The following is a 13,427-nucleotide window of genomic DNA, read 5'->3' on the forward strand; positions in this document are numbered from 1 at the left end:
CACTGACAGAGACTGAAAAAAGGGAGGTTTACCAGACCCCTCCATCTCATCTCTCTCTCCCCTCTAGGCCCTGATCCCCTTCCTCCCTCCTGCTTCTCCCACCCCTCAAATCAACTACCCATCCCAAGGTCAGCACTGAGCAAACCCAGCTCCTGAGCCTCTCACCACCACGCAGAGGGGCTGGGCCTGACAAGCTCTACTCAGTCCACCTGCTACAGATATTTACATATGCTGCTGCAGTTCCTGTGGATGGCAGGAGTTCCTCTTAAAAGGGGCAGGTGTTCTCCCACTGCCCAGCTGCTCCCTCAGCTAGTGGCAGGGCAGCCAGGTCAGAGCTTTGCTGGTTCAGTGGCTCCCACTCACCAGCCCTACCATATCTCTATGACCAGGTCAGGTTTTGTGTCTTTCATAGCATCCAGCTCTGCCTGTGTTTCTTCAGCTACACTCTGATAGCCCAAGCTGTGGGGAAAATAGGGAAGGAAAAGGACGTGTTAATTCTCTCTGCAGCCACAACATCTGAGCCCACTGCCCCTCTGAAGCACCATGCGCTGCACCCACAGGATCTGTGTCACTGTCACTGCCCTGCCTGCTGATCTCACTGCCAGCAGGTGCCTTTCCCTTGGGAGAGGGGAGGAGAAGCACTGGTGCAGTCTGTAGCCTGGCCTGTCCCTCCCCCGCACCCACCCACACACACACACACACACACACCCCACTCACCCTGTGAGCTGAGGGCAGGGACAGCAATGTCCTTTCTACACGTAAAGGGTTGGATTATGCAGCCCTTGCTCAAGGTGGGGAGCACTGACTGACACGGACAGTCCCATTGATCGCTGTGGGGCTACTCAGCACTCACAGGGAGCAGGGGCTGCAAAATCCAGCTCACAGAATCTCTCCATGGAAGCAGTGTGATTTCAGTTCTCATTGTGACAAGTGCTCTTTACATCCCTGCCTCAAACGAAGCTTTAGTAACACAGATCTTGAAAGGGTTGAGTTTGCAGCAGCTGCGGTGGGGCTGCAAATGACTTTTCTAAGTGCTCTAACAGCCACATGATTATTTGGATTGTCTTGAAAATTGCTGTGTGTCATGGGAAGCCAAGTTAGGGTGGGGTCATTTGAGGAAGGTGTTCTTTAAGGCCCCCCCTAAAAGTCATGTGACAGAAGAATCCAATTTTTTTAAAAACTTTTTTGCCCACACCTGGGGCTCAAACTATGCATCAGACCCTCCCCAACTTACAACACCGTCCCAGGACCCACTGCCCCTCTGGGGAACCAATATTTTAAAAGTCATTAAGATACAGTTTGGAACTTCAACCTGAACTAATGTTCCAAAGAGCATGAAATAGGCATGTCCAGCAAGACTAGGACTCCATTGCAGTGTCAGTAAGTGGTGTTCAAGATCACCTACCCAAAGTGACACCTGTGCGTTCAATTTCAACCCATGGTGACTTTCAGACAACAAGCGATGTGCATGTTACTTTGCTCTACAGGAGTTCCCAGAGATCAAAAGTTCTGGTTTAAGTGTGATATTTTAAGGTTCTCCAGTGTTTTTAGAGGAACTTCAAAGCTGTTCTAAGTTACCCAGCTGCTGTGCCAGCCTAGGATCTAGTGGAACACCAGGCACGCTGCCCCATTTGCCCGCATATATACCCTTCATGCCCCTGCACGTGCCCTACACTGAGGGAAGTTGGATGGCGACCTGGATGGCACAGAGTTGGCTATACTTGTTTTGCACCATTGGAGGAATGCTCCATTTCAGGAGGATCCTAAGCTGCCTCTTTAGCCAACCAAACAGGGGCCAGGGACTAAACTAACTACATTATCCAGGTGCTAACTAGTAAACTGCAACCAAGGAACATGTCAGTAAGTCACTGTTCTTTTCCTGGGGCTGGTCCATGGCTGGGTTCCATGCATTGTAGTGAATTATAAAAAGAGTGTAATTCACAACACCACAATGTTAACAGTCACAGATTAAAGGAAACCAGCTGTTACTTGCCATATTTTGTGCAGTCTGCAGTTGGAATGTCTCAGCCCTTCACACAGCAGCTGCACTCCTGAATCCCCCAGTTTGTTCTCCTTCAGATCTAGCTCTGTCAGGGTCTGGCTGATACTGAGCACAGAAGACAGAGCCCCACAACAAGCAGCTGTGAGACTGCAATGCTCCAACCTGCAGCAGACAGATCCAGAGTGAGAGTAAAATGACCACAACTTTACGCTCCGGTGGCAATCAGGGCCAGACATACCAAGGGAAGAACGTAAGGGTTAAACCCAAAAACGACCAGTTGAGCCAATTGATGGCATTCTGTATCACTGTGCTACAAACGTGTATCAAGTAAGGTCTCATATGTTCTGAATTTGATGGTCATTACAAGATATGTCTACAGACTGCGGCTATGAATATGTGTATTTGTGCATATAGAAGACTACCCATAACTTGTACCACAGCTTCAACTACACCTCACAGCAGGATGGTGAGCATTCAAAGGGGAGAGGCAGCTCCCAAGCCAGGTATTGACATGAAACCACCTCCAAGTAACTGTCCATTGTACAGCACAGCAAGAGATTGGGGACATAGGGGAAGAGGGGCGGGGAAGGAAAAATACTTTTAAAAAATAGGCTTGAGACTGAGGATTTTTATCCAGAACTTGGGGGGCAGTCTCAAGGCAGGAGGCTGCCCATGAACCCTGGATTCTTCCCATAGCAGCAGGAATGCTGGGAAACTGTTCAAAGACAACAGGTAACTTGTATTAGAAATAGGAATTTAGCAAATATGGAAGAGTAAACCCTGAGCTGCATCTTTATTTTCCATGTGCATGTATATGTTTGCTCCCCTTCACTATTTCATCTCTGATTCTGTAGTTTTACTGTTAAATAAACATTGAGTGTATTTTGCCTCAAGCATGTATCTGGTGTGCAAACTTTGTGGAGCGTCTATGACAAAGTGAACTGATAAGTGTGGAGTGGGTTTCATGCCTTCAGGAGTGACAGTCCAGAGGGGAACAGTCAGAGTGTCTGGTAATTACAAATTCTGGGAGCATGGATTTGTGGGGGTTGGGGGGCACTTGAGACTAGAAATGCTGTGGGTATTACCCTGCAAGAAGTAATTAGGCTGATGGAAGCCAAGGTGCGACTTGTGGGCTGGTTACTGGTACCAGGGACCTGAACCATAGATGCACAGCACAAAGGCTCTCAAAGTTACAGGACAGGCAGTGACAGAACCCCCTAGTGGTCAGGGTGGTCCCCAATATGTCACAGTTCCATTCTCTGTTTCCCTGCCTGGATATGAGTGTGTATCTCTAAAGAGACTCTGAATTCACAAGTGCTCTCATTGCCAGCACTCAGTTTCCTTGCAGTTTAAACAAGTGAAGACCATTGCTGCTCAGAAAGCAACCCATTATCTCAGATTGTGAGCCCCACCTTGTGAGAGTTGGGACCCTCACACTGCACAGATGCACCAACCCACTGAAAAAATCCACACCCATGGGAGACATAGCTATGCCAACCTAACCCCTCATGCAGACAATGTGAGGCAGGGCCGACTCCAGGGTTTTTGCCGCCCCAAGCAGCAAAAAAAAAGAAAGCCATGATCGCGATCTGCGAGACCTCTACCGCCACCACTTCAGTCTTTGGCGGCAGGTCCTTCACTTCGAGAGGGAGTGAGGGACCCACCACTGAATTGCCGCCGAAGAGCCGGACGTGCCACGCTTTTCCCGTGGCCACCCCAAGCACCTGCTTGCTGGGCTGGTGCCTGGAGCCGGCCCTGGTGCGAGGTCAATGGAAGAATCTTTCTGTTGACCTAGCTACTGTTTCTCAGGGAAATAGATCAATCACAGCAACAGCAGAACACTTCCTGATGCTGTGGAGAGTGTCTGCACTGAAGCTCTATTGAAACATGTCTGCATTTATGCCGCTGTTGCATTTTAAGTGTAGACATATCTTAAGTCCCAGGCAGCATTCCAACCAACACTGCGCAGGACATGAATGTCCATTCTGGTCTGAGGCCCTTGCCAGGTGAGATCACCCAAAGAGTGATTTCTTTGCAACTCACCAGTTTCATGCTTCCTCCTTAAATCCCATTGTTACAAGCTATTTTGACTGTTCTTAGTTTCCCCTCCTCTCCCTGTCACACAAAAGCACAGTACCTGTCCAAAATGATTTAACCCAGACGTGACACATCAGAGAACCTCAATTACTATAGATGACAGATGAGGAGGGGCACAAAACTTCCTAAACACACACACATACACATTGATGGAGTGATGGGGGCCTCCCTCCTATAAGACAAAAATCAAAAGAAAGTGTACGACCTTCTGTTTCAGCTATTAGGACCTTTAACTTGCATGGTTGTTGTTTATTAGAATCATGCTACAGAATAGCATGGACAGAGCTCATACTTCCAGCAGGGTCTCTCAGGAAGTAACCAATGATGAGAGTCTTTCACCTCTTTTTCTTCTGAACAATCCAACCAGAGAAGAAGAGGGAAGTTTGCTTCAGATGTTGCTGGTAACCCAAGAGGGCAAACCCTTATCTCTTCCATGTGCCTTTGACCTTGCTACTTGTCATTTCATACCTACTCCACCTCAAGGACTGTTTTTGTAGCTTCAGGGCCACTTACATGTAGAATCCACAGTTCTATTGCAGATATCTCCCAAATGAAGATCAAGATAGGTGCTGGTATTTTCAGCCTGGGCCCACACCTATCCTGCTCTTTATTTGGGAGATATCTGCAATAGAACTGTGAATTCTGCATGGCAATGGTCATTTGTGAGGGGTCTTTCCCCAATGACCTGAGGCCTAAAGATTGCACACTGAGAGAGGATGGGCCGCATCAACTGCATCCAGAATGCAGAAACTATGTAAGGGTAGTTGACATGAGACCCACACTTCAGAGAAACCATTGTTTGTTTAAAAATAGAGAACTAGCCAGTGCTCACACACCTTTCATTCTCTTATGCTAGTTGCTTTCTTGCCCTAAGTTAAAGAGCTAAGATGGGTTTATTCAGCTAGATGCAAATTCAAAGTTTGGCCCAGTGACCCTTACCCGAGAAACACAGACAGCTTTTACATTTCTGTCAGAACAGAGTCCATCTAACATCAGAGCATTACAGTTTCCCCAGGCCCAATGCCCCGCATACTACTTCTACTGCTGAGGATAGACCTGGAGTCCTCCAAGCACTCAGAGAGGAGTTGAGGTGAGAGTGCAAGAGTTGAGGCTGCTGTAACTTTCCACTTCCTCCATTCTCCTCAGCATGTCGGCTCAGCCGGATTAGACTCCCTTCACACTCACTCACACTCAGATCCATTTAACAACATGGAAACCACACCCCCTTCGATTCACTTCTGAATGTGGCTCAGTGAATCCATCTGAGTACAAGGGTGTTGAATTGATCTAACCTGGCCCAGATGAGAGGAGTTGAACAAGAAAAGCAACTAACAGCTGGGGTTTAAAAAAGAGTGAGTTACAGTAGCCCTCCCATTACTTGAACTTACGCATCCTTCCACCTTCTCTGGCTCCTTGGCCAGCTCAGATCAGCTTAGACTCCCTTACACAATTGGGGAGTAGGTGAAAATGGGTCTAGAGGCATCTCCATCTAAGGAATTCTGAGTGTGAAGATTGACTAAGGGCAGCAGAGCCACACAGCCTTCCCTAGTGGGATTACTGTAATATCCTCTTTGTGCTTCTGCCAGGACCCATGATCTTTGTCATTTTCACTCTGTTGATCACACTTGGAGAAAATGCTTTAAACCTGTGTGCCATGTATGATGGGGGATGGGAAGTGCTAGTACATGGTACAGGCTCTTTACTCCCCCCTCCACACACATAAGTCTGAACCCAGGTCATTGATTAGTAATTTCCTTTCTTTACATAAAGAATATCTCCATCATAGCAACAGGATTGTGTATCTCAGTGCTAGGACCAAGGTTCTACCCCACTTGCTTCCTATGCTGCCTCCCAATAATACAGTAACTCCTCACTTAACCTTGTCAAGCTATTAGAGAACATGTTTGTTTAAAGTTGCGCAATGCTCCCTTATAATGTCATTTGGCTGCATGCTTTGTCCACTTCTTGCAGGATTCTCTGGAAGAGCAGCCCCTCCTCGTGGGGATTAGAACCAGGGGAGCCATCATCTTCCCCTCATGAGCTCCCCTAAATCCCTTGTAAAGTATGTGGCTTGGTAGCTGTGGAGCAACAGTTCAGGTGGCCCTCCCCTCACTGCCCTGCTGTTCCTGCCCTGCCCTCTGCCTTGGAGCTGCTCCCAGGAGCCTCCTGCTTTCTGGGGGGGCGGGGCATGCTGATATCAGGATGCCTCCCTGCTCCTGCCCCCCCCCATACCCCTCTCAACAAAGCAGAGGGGGGAGGGATACCTCAGTGGTTTGAAGATTGGCCTGCTAAACTCAGGGTTGTGAGTTCAATGCTTGAGGGGGCTATTTGGGGAACTGGGGTAAAAATCTAGGGATTGGTCCTGTTTTGAGCAGGCAGTTGGATTAGATACCTCCTGAGGTCCCTTCCAACCCTAATATTCTATGACAGGGCTCTGGGACAGAAGGTGGAAGCAGCTGCTTCCTGTCTGAATTTGCTGACCTGCAGAGTACTTGTAGTGGGGTCAGCCTACTTAAAGGGGTAATGCACATGTCTCTCTCTCACCCATCACTTTCAAAAGTCAGCATGTGTGCAGCAGTGCATGTGCTGTCAGGAGGAGGGAGTGGTGCACTCCAGCTGGATAGCTTGGGCTCATCATCATGTTCAGTTTTTGTAGGGAAGTGTTTGCGGCCACTGGCCTGTATCTATTGTGTTTCCTTCCTCCTGCCTAAGTCCATGCTGCCTTGTAGAGTGTGAGGCTACATTAATAACAGCGTGTTAATCCTTGAGGGCTCAGACGAGTAGCAGCAAGGCATTCCCTGGGAAATATTCCACCCTCTTACTCCATCACTTCATCCAAGCTTCAGAATCATTCATGGCTATGTACAATATTAAACTGTTTGCTCAAAATTGTTTAAAACGTTTACATTATGTATATAATGTCTTTAGTCTGTTGAAAAAAAAATTCTCTAGAACCTAACCCCCCACACTGACATGAATTCTTATGGGGAAATTGGATTAGCTTAATATCATTTCGCATAAAGTCACATTTTTCAGGAACATAACTACAACGTTAAGTGAGGAGTTCCTGTAGATTCTTTGAATGGTTGTGCTGGTGCTGTATATTTGGCCTGAAGCTGCGTGTAAGAGCAGCTGAGGAGGTCAAGTTCTTCCAAGTAACATTTATTTTATTTGCTCAATTATTTATTTTTACTGATGATTCTGGAGAAGGGTGGTGTGTTTTCCATCCCAGCCTGTTTGGGCGAGTGGGAGCCACTGGACATGGCAGCCATGTTATTTTTCTGTCAAGCACCAAGGAAGAGACTTCGGTTCATAGGAATTCAGGAGTAATTAATCTACAAAGGTAAAGTTTTAAATTGTAACCAATTGTGAAAGCTGCCCTTGTTGTGTCTCTGGAGAGAACCTGTTATTGTCTCACAGAACCCAAATGTGGTGTGAGTGTGGTACCTAAGACAGGGGAAAGGGCTGGAAGAGAGTGGCATGTGTGAGAGTGAGAGAGAGAGAGATACAGTTTGTTACCCCAAATCTATTTGCAAATTTGGGTCAAATTTGGTGAATCATTTTGTCCAAATAAAAAGTCTGTGTGTGGGGGGGGGGCGGGGGGGTTCAAAGAAGTTGAATCAATTCATTTTGTAATATTTGACTCAAAATAACACTTTTTTTCGATTTTTACTGGGGGGGGGCACGGGGGCATTTTTTGGCTCTTAGCCTCCAAACTGAAAAATAATTTATTCATTCAGCTCTAACACTGGAAGTTTTGGAAACACATTACTGGCCCCAAATCCCACAGAACTGACATCCATCCACTCACATCCCTCATATCCCCTCCCCCCCTTTTTTCTTTTCCTTCCCATTCTCTATTGGCAAGGAACCAGACTTTACAACATCCTCATGGCACTGTGGATTTGAACACTGATCTTAAGTGGCACTTAACCTCTTTCTCTGGGATTTTTAGTCATCTAAAAAGCTCCATAATTACTTAGAGCTGCCTGGCATTGTTGCTGAACAATGAATTGGACCTGCAGAGCTAACTGGACCCTCCAGTGCTACCAACATCTGAGAGAGCAGCGGCTGCCTGGAGAGATGGGCAGGGGTGAAGGACCAAGTACCTGGGCTGCTCCCATGGACAGTCCCCAGCTAATGACTGTTCTTGCTGAATTGATTTTCCTTTTATCCTGTCTTTCCATCTTTTCTCTTTCTTTCTCTAGTTGCCAGGCTTTGTCCCAGGGTTAATTCTTGTAATAGTGGTAAAGGATTTTAATGAAGGAGGGTTATTCTAATCAAACTATGAAAATCTCTTAGGGCAGGTCTGTACCGCTGCAGAGCTTAAGGGAAGATGCTTCTATGCTGAAGAGAGAGCACTTGTAGAGGCAGTAGCTATGTTAAAAGGAGAAGCTCTCCAGTTAACATAGTGCTGTCTACTTGGGGTGGTGAAGGGGAGGAGTTAGACCAGTATAACTACATTGCTCAGGGTGTGGACTTTTCACAGCCCTGAGCAATGTAGTTATATGGATATTGATCTGTAGTGCAAACCTGGCCTTATAAATGATGTTCTCATTCACACTTAAGGCATGTCTACTCTTACCTCTGGAGCGATTGATCCAGCGGGGGTTGATTTATTGCGTCTAATGAAGACGCAATAAATTGACCACCGAGCGCTCTCCCGTTGACTCAGTACTCCACCAGAGCAAGAAGCATATGCGGAGTCGATGGGGGAGCGTCAGCAGTTGACCTACCACAGTGAAGACACTGCACTAAGTAGATCTAAGTACGTCGACTTCAGCTACGTTATTTTTGTAGCTGAAGTTGTGTAACTTAGACCAACTTTGCTCGCCCCCACACCCTGCAGTGTAGACCAGGCCTTAGTCAGTAAAATAAACAGAGCAGAGTAAAATTCACTGCAATTACAGAGCATGAAGAGTCATTATGTGATCCAACTTCTTAACCAGTAAAATATGATAAACCTGCATTGCAATGGGTCTATTTACCACTCTTTGGGAGATAGTAGAAGGTTTTCAAATTGTTGGTAAACTCAGAGCAGGGCTGTGATCCTAGCGGAAGGAGCTAAAATCACAATAGTACAAGGTTCACAACACAAACTAAAGGAAACCAACAGTTACCTACTTTATTTTCTGCAGTTTGCAGTTGGTATGTTCCAGTCCCTCACACAGCAGCTGCACGCCTGAATCTCGCAGTTTGTTATACCCCAGCTCCAGCACTGCCAGGTTCTGGCTGGTGCTGAGAGCAGAGGAGAGATCCCCACAACAAGCAGCTGTCAGAACACAACCCCACAACCTGCAGGACACACAAACACAGAGAGGAAAATGATCATTTATTTCTCCTTGATTTTCAGAGATTCTCTTATTGTCTATCTACATGTCAGTGTCTGTCTAGGAAAAGACATGAGGTATCAAACAGTTACAACCCTTACTCAATGGGGATCACATCCTGAAATAAGTCTTTCCCAAACCACCTCTTAATGGCCTTCAAACAACCCCCCAGCCTCACTATGTTCATCATCAGACGTAAACTCCCCACACACCAGGACCCACCAACTCAAAGAGGCACCAAATGCTACCATAACGACAGATGTAAAACCTGCAGACATATCTCCACCGCTACAATGGTTAATACCTCCCACAACACACCTTTCAAGATCTATGGGTCCTCTACGTGCCTATCACAACATGTGGTGTACCTCATCCAGTGCACTAAATGCCCCAATAACTAATGTCTGCTTTTACTCACATAATCACTACACTCTCGTAAGAACTCTCACAGAAAAATGGTAAAAGACAAAAGCCCTATACCATCAATGAGTGAATATATTTCACAAAATGATCACTCCATATCTAACTTCTCAGGCCTTGTCTTCAAAGGAAATCTGCACAACACTTCCTAAAGATGAGTCTGAGAGCTTAAATTCATCACTTTGCTAGACACTAAAAAAACATGATCTTAATAAAGACACTGGATTTAGGGCTTATTACAACACTCTGTAACCTGCTAATCCCCAGTGACAGCAGAGGTGTTAATGGGCCTCTTCATCTTGAATGGTCTTTGTATACATGTTAACTGTTTATGCTAAACAATCTGTTCCACCTTGTGTTTAGCTGTGACTTAGGCTATGTCTATGCTGACAATTGAGCGAACTTTTGACATTTACTAGTGCTAACCCCTCCCCCCCCAAAGAAAAGTTTTGCCACAGGAAGTGGCCATGTAAACAGCATGTTGTCGGCAGAAACGCTTTCCTGGCAACAACGCGAACACAGCTCGTTGTGGTTTGAAATATTTTGTTGTAAAAAGTACCGACAAACAGTGGCTACACTGCTCAACTTTTAGTGACACCGTCATGTTGACACAGCAATGTCACTAAAAACTGTGTAGTGTACACAAAGCCGCTAGACCCGAAGAAGAAGTCTGTGTATCAGTGGTGCCCGACCTTATTATAGAGGAAGGCCACATAAACCTAAGCACAGCCTCAAAAGATGGAGCCTCAGCCCTTCTATAGCCAACATAGGGAACCTCAGCCGGGAGCCAACAGCCCGAGATTTAGCCCCTGGTAGGCTGAGGCAGCCTCACGAACTGAGGCTCAGATTTGTCAACCACTGCTGCAGCTGAAGGAGCCTCAGAGGCAGCTGACAAGCCTGAGCCCCAGCCAGCAGCCCGTGGGCCACATATACTGCTCTGGTGGGCTGTGTACACTACCCCTAGTGTAGCTCAAAAACTTGTCTCTTTCACCAACAGAAGTTGGTCCAATAAATGGTATTACCTCACCCACCTTGTCTCTTTAGGAAGGGACTGTTTATTCAGAAGAGATCACGCATAGGGCTCTAATAGGAGGTTGTGGGATTATCAACAAAGTGGATTCCTGTCCATGTGCCCCTGTTCTGTTAATTACAGGGGTTCCCAAGGGAATGTTCAGCTGAGCTGAAGGGAGGGGAGCAGAGTTTGGGCATTTGTAATGGGCTGCAGAATCCTAAAAACAGACACTGAAGAACAGTTCAAACCTTTTCCCAGCGCTGGTACTCTGGTTCCTTTCTGCTTACTCAAATGAAATCTAAAGCTTCTGTATCAGCTCCCCTGCCTCCTGCAAACCATTCCCCAGTGTCATGGCATGGGAGCCAAAACCCTTCCAAAGTGAAAGACAGGTTACATAACATTTCTTTCAGTCGAAGACCCAGCAATGTGTAGAATATTATAGGTCTTGGGAGTCTGCCTTGAAAGAGAAGTAGAAATGTATTGAAATAGCAAAGGGAAGAGCCAGTCAGGGCTGGACTATGGGCAGCTTCCATGAGCCAGCTAGCTACTTAGTTGCAGTCAGGAGATGGGTATCAGGGTCAGGATCGGGCTGGTCATAGAGTGTCAGGCATTCAGAGTCAGAAAGTTTCAGGCAGCAGGCAAATAGCACAGTTGGGGTCAAGCCAGGTCAGGATATCAGGAAGTGAGGGTCAGGCACCAGGTTATAGGCAGCAAGCAAACAGCAGAGTTGGGGACAAACTAGGATCAGAAGCTGGAGTTTAGGGTCTACAACAAGCAAGGTCTGGAGTAGAAGCAAGAATACAGCCTACACTGTTCCTCAGATATCTCCCCATGATGGCTTCCTGGTTTAAATACTAGCATCAGCCAATCAGTGGCCTGTGAGGGGCTGCCAGTCGCAGCCAGCTGGACAGTACTTCCTGCAGAGCCTAGCTTCTCAGGCCACGTCTACACAGTGAAGAAAACCCCGCAGCTGGCCTCAGTCAGCTGACTCAAGCTCTCGGGGTTCCAACTCTGGGGCTGAAAACCTCTGTGCAGACATTTGGGCTGGAAGTGAAGCCCGTACTCTAGGACCCTGCAGGGATGGATTGGTCCCAGCATTCATGCTGCAGCCTGAGCATGAACGTCTTATTAAAGATTATGTCATGTGATATCCAAAATTGGCAACCCTACACGGCAATTAAATATCCCTGCAGCACGAGCCCAGCAAACCTTAGTCAGCTGGAACGAGCCAGTCAGAGGTTTTTAATTGCAGTGTATCTATAACCACAGAGTCCCCCAGCAGAAATCTAACCTAGCCTTCTGGAGTTGATGTGTGAGCATCAGTGGCCCAGAACCCACAAGTTCTAGTTCTGGAGGTTCTTACAGAGCCATTGCTATCCCCAAAGGGTTTAGTTTTTTATGGTGAGTCCAACAATGGCACCTGTTCTCACCTCCCCTGTTTGTAAGTATAAAGACACACACCCACATTCCCGTAAGGCTTCACTTTAAAGGGTATTTTTCCAAACTGGTGGTGTGATTGGCTGTGATCAGCTTCCTTCAGCCCCAACTCTGGGAACTTCAAAGACAGGACCCATCGTGGCTGGGGCTGAAGCTGAAACCCAGGCCTGGTCTACACTACGCGTTTAAACCGATTTTAGGAGCGTTAAACCGATTTAACGCCACACCGGTCCACACTAAGAGGCCCTTTATATCGATATAAAGCACTCATTAAACCGGTTTCTGTACTCCTCCCTAACAAGAGGAGTAGCGCTAATATCGGTATTACCATATTGGATTAGAATTAGTGTGGCCGCACTATTGGCCTCCAGGCGGTATTGGCCTCCAGGCGGTACCCCACAGTGCACCACTGACCGCTCTGGACAGCAATCTGAACTCGGATGCAGTGGCCAGGTAGACAGGAAAAGCCCCGCGAACTTTTGAATATCATTTCCTGTTTGCCCAGCGTGGAGCTCCGATCAGCACGGGTGGCGATGCAATCCCAAATCCAAAAAGAGCTCCAGCATGGACCATACGGATGTGATCGCTGTATGGGCAGACAAATCTGTTCTATCAGAGCTCCGTTACAGAAGACAAAATTCCAAAGCATTTTTAAAAAATCTCCAGACAGAGGCCACAGCAGGGACTCAGCGCACTGCTGCGTGACAAGCGTAACGGAAAGCCAAAGAATCAAATGGACACTCATGGAGGGAGGGAGGGGGGACTGAGGACTCAAGCTATCCCACAGTTCCTGCAGTCTCCGAAAAGCATTTGCATTCTTGGCTGAGCTCCAAATGCCTGTAGGGTCAAACACAGTGTCTGCGGTGGTTCAGGGCATAGCTCGTCAATTTACCCCCCCACACCCACCCCCCAGAAGTAAAAGGGAAAAAAATCCTCTCTTGACTCTTTTAAATGTCACCCTATGTCTACTGAATGCTGCTGGTAGACGCGATGCTGCGGCAGTCAAATGCAGTATCCTCTTTCCCCCTCCCTGGTGGCAGATGGTGCAATATGACTGATATCCATCAGCAGCAGCAGCCTTGTGGCAGATGGTGCAGTGCAGAAGGACTGGTATCCATCCTCATCATCA

At 47.1% G+C, this 13,427-nt stretch overlaps 1 protein-coding gene across 1 annotated transcript in view; it reads right to left on the reverse strand.

The window, feature by feature from the left end:
- Window positions 1-217: 217 nt before the first annotated feature.
- LOC123369025 (NACHT, LRR and PYD domains-containing protein 3-like) overlaps window positions 218-13,427 on the reverse strand; it is a 55,114-nt gene continuing 41,904 nt past the window's right edge. The window contains exons 10-12 of the mRNA XM_045014397.1: window positions 9,224-9,394; window positions 1,994-2,164; window positions 218-459 (exon numbers count right to left, since the gene is read on the reverse strand). Coding sequence (XP_044870332.1) covers window positions 369-459; window positions 1,994-2,164; window positions 9,224-9,394 — 433 coding nt within the window. The 3' untranslated portion in view covers window positions 218-368. The remainder of the gene's footprint in view (window positions 460-1,993; window positions 2,165-9,223; window positions 9,395-13,427) is intronic.

The sequence above is a fragment of the Mauremys mutica genome, chromosome 4, assembly GCF_020497125.1.
Source record: "Mauremys mutica isolate MM-2020 ecotype Southern chromosome 4, ASM2049712v1, whole genome shotgun sequence".
Taxonomy (NCBI): Eukaryota; Metazoa; Chordata; order Testudines; family Geoemydidae; genus Mauremys; species Mauremys mutica.